The 13186-nt window shown below is 43.3% G+C and overlaps 2 protein-coding genes across 3 annotated transcripts in view; one reads left to right on the top strand and one right to left on the bottom strand.

Moving 5' to 3' along the window:
* Positions 1-5622, top strand: part of TEK (TEK receptor tyrosine kinase) — a 92307-nt gene extending 86685 nt beyond the window's left edge. For both annotated transcript variants that reach the window (XM_073881476.1, XM_025852968.2), the window contains exons 20-23: positions 975-1015; positions 1928-2024; positions 3715-3814; positions 4628-5622. In XM_073881476.1, the coding sequence (XP_073737577.1) occupies positions 975-1015; positions 1928-2024; positions 3715-3814; positions 4628-4702 (313 nt within the window). In that variant the 3' untranslated portion in view covers positions 4703-5622. The remainder of the gene's footprint in view (positions 1-974; positions 1016-1927; positions 2025-3714; positions 3815-4627) is intronic.
* The window catches only part of LOC112809613 (RNA exonuclease 1 homolog), a 42246-nt gene continuing 32385 nt past the window's right edge, over positions 3326-13186 (bottom strand). Inside the window, exons 8-10 of the mRNA XM_073881326.1 lie at positions 8853-8973; positions 5619-7346; positions 3326-3864 (exon numbers count right to left, since the gene is read on the bottom strand). Coding sequence (XP_073737427.1) covers positions 7264-7346; positions 8853-8973 — 204 coding nt within the window. The 3' untranslated portion in view covers positions 3326-3864; positions 5619-7263. The remainder of the gene's footprint in view (positions 3865-5618; positions 7347-8852; positions 8974-13186) is intronic.

The following is a 13186-nucleotide window of genomic DNA, read 5'->3' as shown; positions in this document are numbered from 1 at the left end:
CCCCCACCCCAGGAACATAAGCATTTGACAGAGGTCTTAAAGAGAAGCATGACTACGATGTCCCTCTGTGGAATAAAGCTAGTCAGTAAGCCCAGGAAATAAATTCATAGTCTACAAAAGGAAGCCTCAGAGCAGACTGTTTCCAAGGCCATTGGTAGCAGGCTGTGGGTTTCCTTCCACCGGTCAAGAAGAAGTGGTGGATTCTCTGTAGAGAGGCAAGGGGCATATGGGGCTTCCTATGGCTCCGTGACCCAGACCGACCTCAGCATACAGGACCCAGAGCGTGGAGGGAGCCCGGACTAGCTGCTGGGGGTCCGAGGTGGCACCAACAGAAGGCAGGCCAAAGCAAGAGTGCGTCTCAGCTGGCAGCCTGCAGGGACAAAGCGTCAGGCTGCCGGTGGAAGTGAGACCTAGGCTATGTGGCTCACACCTTTACTGACGGGAGAAAACGGAGGCCTTGAGGGTTGAGGTGACTTGTCCAGGGAGTTTAGCTTCTGCCTGGGGAAGGGCAGGGGGCTGGCGAGTACTCAGATCCTCGCTGCATGCAACGTGCCTTTTGTATGTTCTCTCACATCCTCTCTGCGTAGCTTAGAGGCAGCAGTTGGTGTTCCCACTTTCAGAACACACTAAGAGGCCTCAAGAGGTTCAGTAACTTGTCCCAGGTCACACGAGTACCAAGGTGGCAGAGCTGGGTTTTAACCCCAATCTCTCAGCTTAGAGTTGCACCTGCTGTCCCCAGCGCCGTCCCATGTTCTCCGCCTAAAGCGAGCGGGGGCTCTAACGCTGTTTCCCTGGTAGAATCCTTCCACTGGCCCAAGAGAAGGTAAACACATGCCATGCCAGGGCCCTGTCCTAGGGAGCACCCACATTTGACATTTCCTTTTCTGGCAAAGCGTCCGTCACCCTGACTTTTGAGGCAGAAAATTGGTCAACTTGTTTGCTGATTACTGGTTTCCCTGTCGTGTCCCCTGCAGATGGTCCTACGGAGTGCTACTGTGGGAGATCGTTAGCTTAGGTGAGTATCCATGTTTATCTAGCAGGTGAGACTTCAGGCGACGGGAGTGGGCCCCTCCTGTGCTCCCTCACTGTGTCATTCCACAGCCATTTTTATGTTTTGATGTGGCACCACCAGATGGGACTGGGAAATAGAACTTGATAGGTTTCTGTGTCCGAGTGTGTGTGTTCCCATGTTTCTTTTTTGAGAGCCCTGTATCTAATGTCATGCTTCATAGTAACAACCTGGTAGCTGGGAGATTCATTAGAGGTTGTCTCTGAGCAGGGATGTCATAGAACTATTGCAAGTTTGCCTCTACAACTTGAAGATGGTATGTTACACAGCCATGAAAAGTCATTTCTGAAGGCCATTTAATAGCATGTGGAAACATGCATGTCAAAATCCAGAAATTTCCTTATGCTAGAATCCCAGTTTTATAAATACTACCCATGAAAAACCTGGAAGGAGTACACAGAAGTGTAATACAAACTATTGCTTGCTTTCTTAACTGTTTTGTATTTTCTAAGTTTTCTATAGTAAGCATGTTTTATAATTAAAATTGGGCAGTAACTATTATAGATCAAATAGGAAGTGGATAACCTAACTGCAGACTCCCAAGTAGGAAAAGGTACATCTCACCGGTACACTAGATGAGCTGCGCAGGCTGACTTTGGGGAAGAGAAATAGCACAGTGAGTAAGGAGCCCCGTGCTGGATCTTTCCACCGAGGGGATGGCCACCCTGCAGTGTGGTTGGAGGCCTACGTGCAGCGGGGCTGTGCGGTGGGTTTGCTCAGACAGGAAGATCACACTGGGTGGGCACTCTTCCTTGACCCTCCCTTTCTCCCAGTCTCTCGGCTTGAGAGGCTTGGGGCAGGAGACACTGAGTTCCACACTAGCAGGGGCTTAGGGCAACGTGGTTGTCTGTCTTCCAGGTGGCACCCCCTACTGCGGGATGACATGTGCAGAACTGTACGAGAAGCTGCCCCAGGGCTACAGACTGGAGAAGCCCCTCAACTGTGACGACGAGGTGTAAGTCAGGCCACACCCTAGGGCTGTTTCATCTTGACCTTCCCCTCGTGTTCCTGGGACAGACTCTAGTGAAGGAGTTATCTCATTCACACACACATCGCCCTCCCAAATAGCCAAAATAAAGGAAGGTGGGGGGGGGGCTCCTTAAACTAAGACCATTTTGCAGTGGGCAGGGAGTTAAGAGCTTTATCCGCATAGAAATCCAGCAGGAATTGAAGGTGATGAGATCGGGAAGGTGGACATGAGGAAAGGCAACAAATGGAGAAAACATCTGAAATTCATGAATAAATGTATGAAACCTTGAGGCTCACTTTGGGGATAAAGATTTCAGAGCTGTGACATGAGGAAGATGGATCTTTTTTAAATCACAGAATCTTGATTCTTCAAGGATAATTTTCCAGCACTAAGAATTAATCCCCAGGGAAGGATGATAGCTTTCGTGAAACCACTGTTCCCAGAACTACCTACAGTCGCTGCTGCCTGACGGGCATGATATGAAAGAGCAAGGCTCTAGGTTCAGCCAAAGATTTATTGTCCACACGGAGTCACTTCTAAGAAAGCATGGTATTAATTAGGTCACGGGTACAAGAGGCAGGAACCTAGACCCTGCTACGTTGGTAGCCTTTGGGGCACGTAAGTTTCCCAATGTGAAATTTTGAGCCCTACCCCAGGACCCTGCTTCTATAGGTCTAGGGTGGGTCCCAGGAATATGCGTTTTATTTTATTTTTTTAAAGATTTTATTTGAGAGAGAATGAGATAAAGCATGAGAGGGGGGTGGGTCAGAGGGAGAAGCAGACTCTCTGCTGAGCAGGGACTCCCCTGATGTGGGACTTGATCCCGGGACTCTAGGATCATGACCTGAGCCGAAGGCAGTTGCCTAACCAACTGAGCCACCCAGGTGCCCTAAAAAGGTTTTATTTATTTGACAGAGAGAGAGAGTATAAGCACCAGGAGTGGCAGGCAGAGGGAGACGCAGGCTCCCTGCTGAGCTTCCTGTGGAGCTCCATCCCAGGACCCTGAGATCATGACCTGAGCCGAAGGCAGTTGCTTAACCAACTGAGCCACCCAGGTGCCCCAGGAATATGCATTTTAATGCAAGTGGTTCTGACCACATTTGGGGGAGTACTGCCTTAGACCAGTGCTTCCCCCACTATGTTCCTGGGATATGCAAGATGCAAATAGATGATACAAGGCGGAAGGAGCTCTGTGGTCACTTAGAGGGGACAAGTTCCAGGTTAAGTCAGGTCACACAGGTTTTTTGTTTGTACTCTGCTAATCCCTAAGAAGGAGATGCAATAGGTGGATCTTGCAAATTTATTAGAGCATGGAACCCTTTTTAAAAAAAAAACAAATTAACATTTTGAGAGATGGAGTATTCCCAGGGAGATGCTGCCCTAGACACATGAGTCAGCTCTTTCCAGATCACCAGAAGAGCTGAGACCAAGATCCCGCAGGAACAGTACTGCGGGTACGGACTAGTTTTACTGACAGAAGAAAGGGGGATGTGTGTGTGTGGGGGGGGGGGGAGGCCAGAGAGAAACTTGGTGCTCTACTTTTGTGCTGTTAAGTGCAGATGCCCATGTGTGAAATGGCTACATTCCCTTCTCTCGTTTCTGTACCCCACACCGGGCCATGCCCAGGACTGAAGCCGAGTCACAGAGTTCACGGCTTAACTCTTTGTTTTCAAAGGTATGACCTCATGAGACAGTGCTGGCGGGAGAAGCCTTATGAGAGGCCCTCATTTGCCCAGATCCTGGTGTCCTTAAACAGGATGTTAGAAGAACGCAAGGTGAGCATGGCGTTCGGAGCAGGCTCTTGAGTCACGATTCGTCATGCACCCTGTATGGTTAAAAAAAAAAAAAACAAAAAAAAAAACTGATACAATTCAACAAGCTGTTCTGGGCATAGCCCGAGGCAAGAGAGGGACGTAAAGGACATGGCCCCCAACTTTGAGGATGTTACAATGTCCGAGTTAATAAGATTTCTATAAAAGAGTCACACATGGTACAACAGAGAGAATTAGCCTCTGAGCTAGAAGGACCCTCCTCAGTAATCAAGCTTGACTCTCGAATTTTACAGAAGAAATCTACACAAAGAGGTGAGAGTGATGTGTCCGAGGACACACAGCCGATAGATGGTATAGCCTGGTCTGCAGGTTCCTAGGGGGAGGGTCAGGAATTCCTTAAAAAGGTCTAGCAGGTAGTTGGCCTTACAGATCTGAGGTTGAAAAGACAAATTTAGGTTAGGGAACTAGATGGAAAGTCACCACCGGAGGGGTAGTTAAACCAGAGACGTGGGTGAGATCACACAGAGGGAAATGGGGACTGAGAAGTGATCGTGACCAGTCTGGGACATTTCCCGAGAGGTAAGAAAGAAGGGCCTAGAGACCGAGTGAGAGGATGAAGTCTTAGGTGTAGAAGGCAAGAGATGCATTTCAGGAAGAAAGCTGTCAAATACAAGATGGGGACTGAGGACAGAAAAACGTCCCCCAGGTACCTAGTATTTGAATTGAAATAAGTTAAGCAAATTAGGGTCTATTCCTGCCCCTGGCAGTGGCAGGACGGAGGGAGCCCGTGTCTCTGAACTGCTCTTGCTCTCGTAGACCTATGTGAATACTACACTTTATGAGAAGTTTGCCTATGCTGGGATCGACTGCTCTGCTGAAGAAGCAGCCTAGAACCACCCACATCCATCTGTACGTAATGTTGCCCCTTCCCTGGCCTGTCAGACCCTTGATGCCAAGAAAGCCAGCAAGACTCTGCCAAGAGAGGTGACACAGAATATAAAAATGTATATATATTGCTGTATGTCTGGGACGTGACCACAGAAACCCGTGTGTGTGAATCTATAGGACGCTTTGACTCTACTAGGACTGTATATACTGTTTTGAGTAAGAATGTGCTGAACTCAGAATGCCTGTTTATGGTTTCATATGCAATAATATATTTTTCTAAAAATATGGACTTTACAGGAAGGTGTGTGAGTACAATTACTATGATGCCTAACTCATTATCACCCTGGATATTTTTGATATTTACCTTCACAGTGAATGCTATAAAATGTTTTGCTGTATAGAACAAAGATGTTGTTAATAAACCTCACACCCACCCTGACAGCACCGGTGAGGAAAGTGGGGGAACTACGTTAGATTATCAGGACATAGGTGAACATCTGAAAGGGATTCTTCTATCCATCTCTAAACTTTCTCCCCCACCTGTAGAAGCCATTTCAATTTCACTTGGTCATTGGATACCTCCGTCATGTGTTTCCAGAGCCCATGAGTCAATCCATCTAGAAGGGGACTTAACTCTCTTTCCATAGAAGTCTAAGGATCTTTAGAGAAGTACAAGCTTGATAAATTAATGGGATTTAGTTTTAGTTTCTCTGGTGACATTGATTTGTGTATTTTAAGAAATTGAGTAGGAACCCTGGGATTCTATTTGGGAGACATGTGACATTTGTACCAATAGGACATCCCTTCACATACTACACATTGTAAAGCTTCCATGCTGATCAGTTGTGAGTTTACAGTTTATAACATAGGCACATGTTGCCCTGAGATCGTACAGTAAGTGAATAAATGTCTTGCCTACCTGTTTTTCGTCTGGGAATGTTTCTCCTAGGTCTTGCCAGATGTCTTTCAACTTACCGTCCTCCAGCTCCGTCGGTAAGATGCCCATAGCGCAGTGGGTGTGGTACTCTACCAGACATGCTCGTTCCAGCTCGCAGGACTGGAAACATCGAGAAGTGTTCTGTCTAGTCTACTTTCTGTGCCTCCAGTAGTGTTCCAGTGTCAACTGAGGGCTTAGAACTGGAATCTCTCTTAAATGGGACAGTGTGAAATCAGTCAACATACAGCATAAAGTTCCCTATTCCTGCCCCTTAATCCACCTCACGTATTCAGAAGTGATAGCAGGCCCTTTGTTCACAGCAGCATATTCAGGTAGACACAGCACAAGCAAGACTGCTAGCATACCCTGAATCAACAGCTGGAAACCCAATGAAGAGCCCTTGAACACAGGCCCAGATACCTGTAATAGCTCCCTTGGCTTTTTACCCACATGCTGTAGACATACTCCTGACCGTGCTTAGTTTCAAAGTACATGGAACTGAACAAAGATGACCTGAAAATGCCAAGAATACCTTCAAATTTTGCATATGCCTTTGGAACAGACGTCGGGTTTTTTTCCCTATAACAGTCTGACCTTCTTAATTATATATTACTTAAATTCATAATGATCTAAATTTGAATTATTTTACTTCACCTCAAGTACATGACAAGAGACCTGGCTGAGAAGTACGTGCGACAGCAAGAAAAAGATGTTCAGGGATCATTAAGTTACTTGTAAGTGACAATATGAAGGCAGACAAACTGATGTACGTTTGAGGGCATATCCGCACAAGCAACTGTCAGAAGGTGACTGGTGTACTTCCGGCCCAGAGGCCCTCCTATTGATTACACTGACTCACCTGTTCTACTGGCAGTAAAACCTTTGTAATTTTGTAGCATGTCAGCAACAATACTGAAGAGTCATACTTAAGGGTAATCAAACAGAAAAAGTCATGTAGTTTCCACATTTTGAGAAAGCAAGAAAGATGGCGCTAACTCCTCAAAAGAATGAGACAATTCAGGTATTGGGAATGCAGGTTAGGGTGTTTAGAAGATCCAGAGGCTACTGCCTTAAAAAAAATGAGTTGTTATGAATTAAAATCCAGTCACAGTACACCAGTTAGAATAAAAACACATTACACAATAGCCAAATGACCAAAATCTTTATGTTAACAGAGTGCACTAAAAAGTTTACATTTACTTTGTGAGGAAAATCTATTTATATAGGAGACCTAAAAAAAATTCTGTTAGGTCAAGATGGTTTTCGGCAGTTGGAGAGAAAAAGAAATGTACGTAACTGGAGACATGATCCTGATGGAGGACACGGGCCCACTGCTTCAACTGTAAACCGCGATCCATTGTCACAAGCGATCCATGAGGAAGAGTCGAAAATTCAAACCAACTTAATCCTCCCAACTAACCACCCCCTACCCCACTCACAACTTCTGAAATAAACTGTGGAAACTTAACCTTGAACATGTAATAAATAAACCTCAGCAGCACTTTTCTTTCTCCTCTTTGAAGAAAAAGGTCAAGAAACTTCCTACCATCATAGACCCAACTCTACTATCAGCAGGAGAGACGTCACTGAAACAACACTGCAGGGATTTTAGATCTGCTCAAAGTGATCACTTCTTCCCTTTCAGGTCTTCTTTTACCTTCCAGAGAACCAGTTCCATGCAGGCGGCAGCACTTTCACTTGAACTGTGACCTCCAAACGGTACAGAATATAAAACAACGTGTTAGACCTACAATGACTTCATCCGTGATACTACCCACGGCGGTTCACAAAACGAAGCCTTGAGTTCATGTGTCTAAAAAATTAACACTGGGCACTTACCAAAATATGATTCTGATTGCTTTGTAGAGATTATACATAAGTCTAGATTAGCAAACATCTCCCTTTTCCTATGTAGCCTGTCCTCACATTGTCACCTTCTCCATATACCTCTTTTGCACAGAACAACAAAGCAGCAGGTATTAGTAAAAGATCTGGCAAAAAGCCAAAAATAGAGAGTGCTAGAAAAAGTACAGGTCTCTACACCAAGAATGGCCTTAGATACAAGTGCATGAAATTTACCCAAAATATAAAGCCTACAGTTCTGGTGAGAATAATAAATGATGTCTGAGATTAAATGAGAAAAATCACAGGATCAGCATGTCTAAAATGGTATGGTATTTTTCATTTGTGTTATTCTGGAAAAAATGGGGTATTAGATGTTTGTATAAGCTGTTTTTTGTGAAGTGAAATATTTTCCTAAGGTTCAAGATGGTTTTCAACAGAACACATTACATTTTATAATAGAATTTTGTAGGAATTTTTTTGAGATGTATTTTTAGCAAAACAGATGAAGACCCACCGAGACAGCAGCAGTGTCTAACAGACAAAGAGTGAAAGAATAAAGACCATACGGTACAGTTGGTATTTTGATCAGAGGGCCTTCCCATATCTTAGGTATCCTTAGAAACACAGCACTGTAACATAAATTTTAACATACACAGAATTGATTTTCTTAGACTTCTATGTTGTGCAAAAGAGGAGCCCACACGGGCACACATGAATGTAGAGAGTAACTCACCTCCATTCCAAGGCGGACACTGCTCAACTGTGCATAGGGCAATGCCACTAATGGGGTGGCTGGTAGCCATTCTTGCTGTACCTGATTAACTTGTTTAATTTGGGTGTGTTTCATCAGAAAAAACAGATGTTCTGAGAGCAAGATACACACAACCAGTATAAATCAAGTGCACATATGATGAATCTATGGAATTTGAACTATTCTTTTTCTAACACAACACACACAATTTACTCTGGGTGAGATGACCCAAACCCAGTGAATTCTGGAATCTCATTTGATGCAAAGCTCATATGAAAAGGGGTACCCAGCTAAATTTAGACTGGAATTAGTTCTCCACACCCACAGAAGTTTTATACATGAACTCAAAGGCCAGGCAATTTGCCGAACAAACATCTGGCCACCATTCTCTATAATGGTTATTCTGATGCCCGTGGAAGATCCAGGATGACACCAGGCAGAGGGCATTTCAGTGCTTTTTACATAACGAGATGCTTTAGGGTTCTCCACCCTAGGAGAGAATCCATACAGAAAAACCTACCTTAAGCCCTTCATGGAGCAGACCTTCTACCATGAATCCCATGGTTTACTCAAGTCAGACTTAGGATCCTGATATTAATCAGGAGCAAACAGGCTCTTACCATTGTCCTGAATGATCCTCTGCAGGTGGTCAGCCACTAGACTCTTGAGGGATCTTTTGTGAGGCAAGCCTAGCCAATGAGGAAACAGAACTGTCGTGTCCACAACTGAAGTATGAATTAGCTGTCAAATGAAAGAGAAAATCCTCTCAGAAGCTCTCCCCAAAGAATAACAACACCGATCACAGCAACAATCATTGTAGAGGGAGAACTATACTCCATGGGCAAGGAATGTGACGCAGCTAAGACGTTATCAGTCACTAAGCCCTCCACATGGATTAATCATTACAACTTGCAGACTAACCTAATGAGGTAGATATTTTATTGTCCCTTTTATGATACTGGCCCTTTTTGCAGCCAAGGGAACTGCAGCTCTGAGAGATGAAGAACGGAGTTAGGAGAGTACCTGGAAATCAAATCTAAGCAGTCTGACTTGTGAATCCACTTTCCTCCTGTGAGCACCACCAGGGGGCAGCATGTGCAGACAGGTTCCAACCAAGACTGGGGTAGATGCAGAGCCACACTCCCACCTTGGGACTCCGCTGAGCGGGGTACACCTCAACTTAGCACATGTCCTACCACATATGAGTGGTTTACTTGTGTGTGTCTGGGGAGGGGGCATGGACAAGGACCCTGTCGCATCTATGTCCAAATTTCCTGTGCTTATACATGAAAGATGATGCATAAACTTCCACTGAAGTTTCATACAGCAGAAATTGAGAGATAAAAAGAAGAGCAGTCAGATAACTGAGAGCCTAGAAAGTTAGGTACCAGTTTGCATTCTTGAGGAGGGGAGCTGTATTTTGAAAGGAGGATGGAAGAAGATTAGCTTCAAGAGTAATTTAAAGACTCATTGAAAAATGAGGAGTTGGAAAGTTAACATTTAGCCCCAGTATGCCATGTTTAGAAGCACTTTAAATTCTCCTTTAATGTATCAACTACCAACCAGACACCAGCTCCTGGCTGCGGGGTACTGAGTAAATCAAAGAAGACACTGGTAGAAATAGAGAAAAAATAGGAAAATCCAGGAGTTGTCTGGACAGAAGAAACAGACTGATTACAATGACGAATCGTGATGGTTTAGGATTTTCTGGTCTAGGAGACAAGTGGAATAGAATGGTTCCTGAAAAAGGAGAGACAGAGTCATGGTGAGAAGTTCAGTTTGAGACATGAGGTCTCTGAGGCGACAGAAGGACATCCCTGGAAGAACTTTCTCAAAGAAAACTTAGGTCTGTCCCCACCTCTCTTTTCGCAAAGTTTGGTAGGTCTAGGTAGAAGCACATGCCAGGCTTATCTGTCACAGGCAAACACAACGCTGCTATTGGAAACAAATCTATACTTTGAATAGCAGGTGCTTTACAGAAAACAAGGCTGACATTCACCTATGAAATTTAAATGGCTTTATTTGTATTCTTGTACTAAAGAAGAACTGGCCCTTCTCTGCATGAAGGTAAGTCCTCGGGGTGGCTAAAGCAAAGAAACAGTTCCAGAGCTGTGCTGTCCAAGTGGTAAGCCACCAGCCGCATGTGGCTGTTTAAATTTAATATAAAAAAATGAAAGAGAAGGGGCGCCTGGGTAGCTTAGATGGTTAAGTGTCTGCTTTCGGCTCAGGTCATGATCCCAGGGTCATGGGATCGAGCCCCACATCGGGCTCCTGGCTTAGCGAGGAGCCTGCTTCTCCCTCTGCCTCTCTCTCTGCTCATGCTTTCTCTCTCTGTATCTCTGTGTCTCGAATGAATAAATAAAATCTTTAAAAAAAATGAATCATTTTCTCAGTCACATTAGACATATTGTAAATGTTCAATAACAAATGTGGGGCGCCTGGGTGGCTCAGATGGTTAAGCGTCTGCCTTCAGTTCAGGTCATGATCCCAGGACCCTGGGATCGAGTCCCGCATTGGTCTCCCTGCTCCTTGGGAGCCTGCTTCTCCCTCTGCCTCTCTCTCTCTCTCTGTCTCTCATGAATAAATAAATAAAAAATCTTTAAAAAAAATAACAAATGTGGCTAGTGTCTACCATGGTGTATAGTGAAAATACAGAAAGTTCTATCGGATACTCGTGTTCTAGAATGGAGGCCATCAACAAACTCTTAAAAATGCCAAGCTGTAAATATTTTGGGCTTGCAGACCACACAGTCTCTGCCGTAACTATTTAACAATGCTGTTGTAGCATGGAAGCAGCCAAAGAAAATACAGAAGTGAATGGGGGCAGTGGGTCTAACAAAAATATTTGCAAAAATACGTGGCCAGCACCGGCCACAGTGTTCTGACTCCTGTTCTAGAGCAAGGAACAGATAATTTTAACCTGAAGTATATTAAGGGGTAGATTTTCAAGTCTATCATGCCAAGAAAAATGAACGTGACATCTGCTTTTGAGCCTACCTGTAAGACCTACCTGACTTAATATGAAAAAGTATCTCCAAGTAGGTGAATAAAATAACCTGTTAGATAAACTTAGTCTTACCCGTTTGAATATTAAAGACAATGTCAAACAATGATTTTGGTTTTATCCTAACTAATGGATTTTCTTTTTGATCTGGATGAGCCAAATGACTTTAGCTGTCTTGTACTGCTTTTGGTTTATGATGGTTGGACTTTATTATCAATATGGACAGCAATTCTTTTCTTCTTAGTTAACAGGGCAAATCAACAATCAATGATAATGCAATAATAAGGACTACCACCTTAACACATACTGTTTTGTGAAAGTACAAGGCTGTAATTCTTTACCTTAAGAGCATAGAGACTATGTTCAAAGCTATGTCCAATTAGTACAGTGTCAGCACTGAACAGGTTCAACAGGATGGCTTGGACATCACGGATCGATGTTTTGGTGTTCTTCAGGTCATCTTCGACCACACCAGAAAACCTGCCCCAGTCAGACACACAAGGCAAGAAGGTAACTCACTGGATTTCATCCGTTAGAGTTAGAACACATCACTGACCCAGTGTGACAAACACTCTCGGAACAAAACAAAGTCTTACTTACGACCATCAGCTATCCTTTTCTAGCTTGATTTGTAAAATGTAATGTGGATTAATTAATGTAAATCTGGGAGCGGGGAGACATGAGGAGTTCACAGAGTTCCTTTGAACTCTCTTTGTATAATCTGAGTTTTATCTCCCATTAAAGTAAGCCTAAAATAGCCACCATGGAAAACAATATGGAAGTTCCTCAAAAAATTAAAACTAGAATTACCATAGGATCCAGTAATTCCACTACTGGGTATTTACCCAAAGAAAACAAAAACACAAATTTAAAAAGATATATGCACCCCTATGTTTATTGCAGCATTACTTATAATAGCCAAGATATGGAAGCAACCTAAGTGTCCACTGATGGATAAAGATGTGGTACATACACAGAGAGGAATATTATGCAGCATGAAAAAAGAATGAGATCTTACCATTTATGACAATATGGATGGACCTAAAGGGTAGCATGCTAAGTGAAGTAAGTCAGACTGAGCTTTTACTCATATGTGGAATCTTAAAAAACAAATGAGCAAAAAGCAGAACGAGACCTATAAATATAGAGAACTAATAGCTGCCAGAGGGAAGGGGGATGGGAGGATGGCCAAAATGGGCAGAGGGGAGTGGGAGATACATGGAGTAAGTAAGTTATGGGAATAAAAGGTACAGCATAGGGAGTATGGTCAATAATATTTTAATAGTGTTGTATGGTGACAGATGGTAGCTACACTTGTGAGCATAGAATAATAGATATTGAATCACAGTGTTTTATACCTGAGACTAATGTAACATTGTGTGTCTACTGGACTCAAGTAATAAAAAATATAAAGCCTAAATATGAAATATGGGTACCATGGAAGAGCCCTAGGCAGAATCCAGATAACCTAAGTTTGAACTATGCTATGACTCTACTACTTACTTACTATATTTGCGGGGGGTTTACTGTTTTATTTATTTATTAAATTTTTAATTTTAACTCCAGGATAGTTAACATACAGTGTTATATTAGTTTCAGGTGGACAATATAATGATTCAACAATTCTATACATTACTCAGTGCTCATCATGGTGAGTGTACTCCTACTCTCCTTCATCTATTTCCCCATCCCCCCCTTCCCGTCTGGTCACCATCAGTTTGTTCTCTATAGTTAAGAGTCTGTTTATTGGTTTCTCTCTCTTTTTTTTTCTTTGCTCATTTGTTTTGTTTCTTAAATTCCACATACGAGTGAAATCATATGGTATTTGCCTTTCTCTGACTGACTTATTTTTCTAAGCATAATACTCTCTAGCTCCATCCATGTTGTTGCAAATGGCAAGATTTCATTCCTTTTCATGGCTGAGTAATATTCCATTATATATATATGTAT

The sequence above is a fragment of the Callorhinus ursinus genome, unplaced genomic scaffold (assembly GCF_003265705.2).
Source record: "Callorhinus ursinus isolate GAN/ISIS: 27379988/994484 unplaced genomic scaffold, GSC_fseal_2.0 scaffold42, whole genome shotgun sequence".
NCBI lineage: Eukaryota > Metazoa > Chordata > Mammalia > Carnivora > Otariidae > Callorhinus > Callorhinus ursinus.
This window is presented reverse-complemented; position numbering and strand designations above follow the sequence as displayed.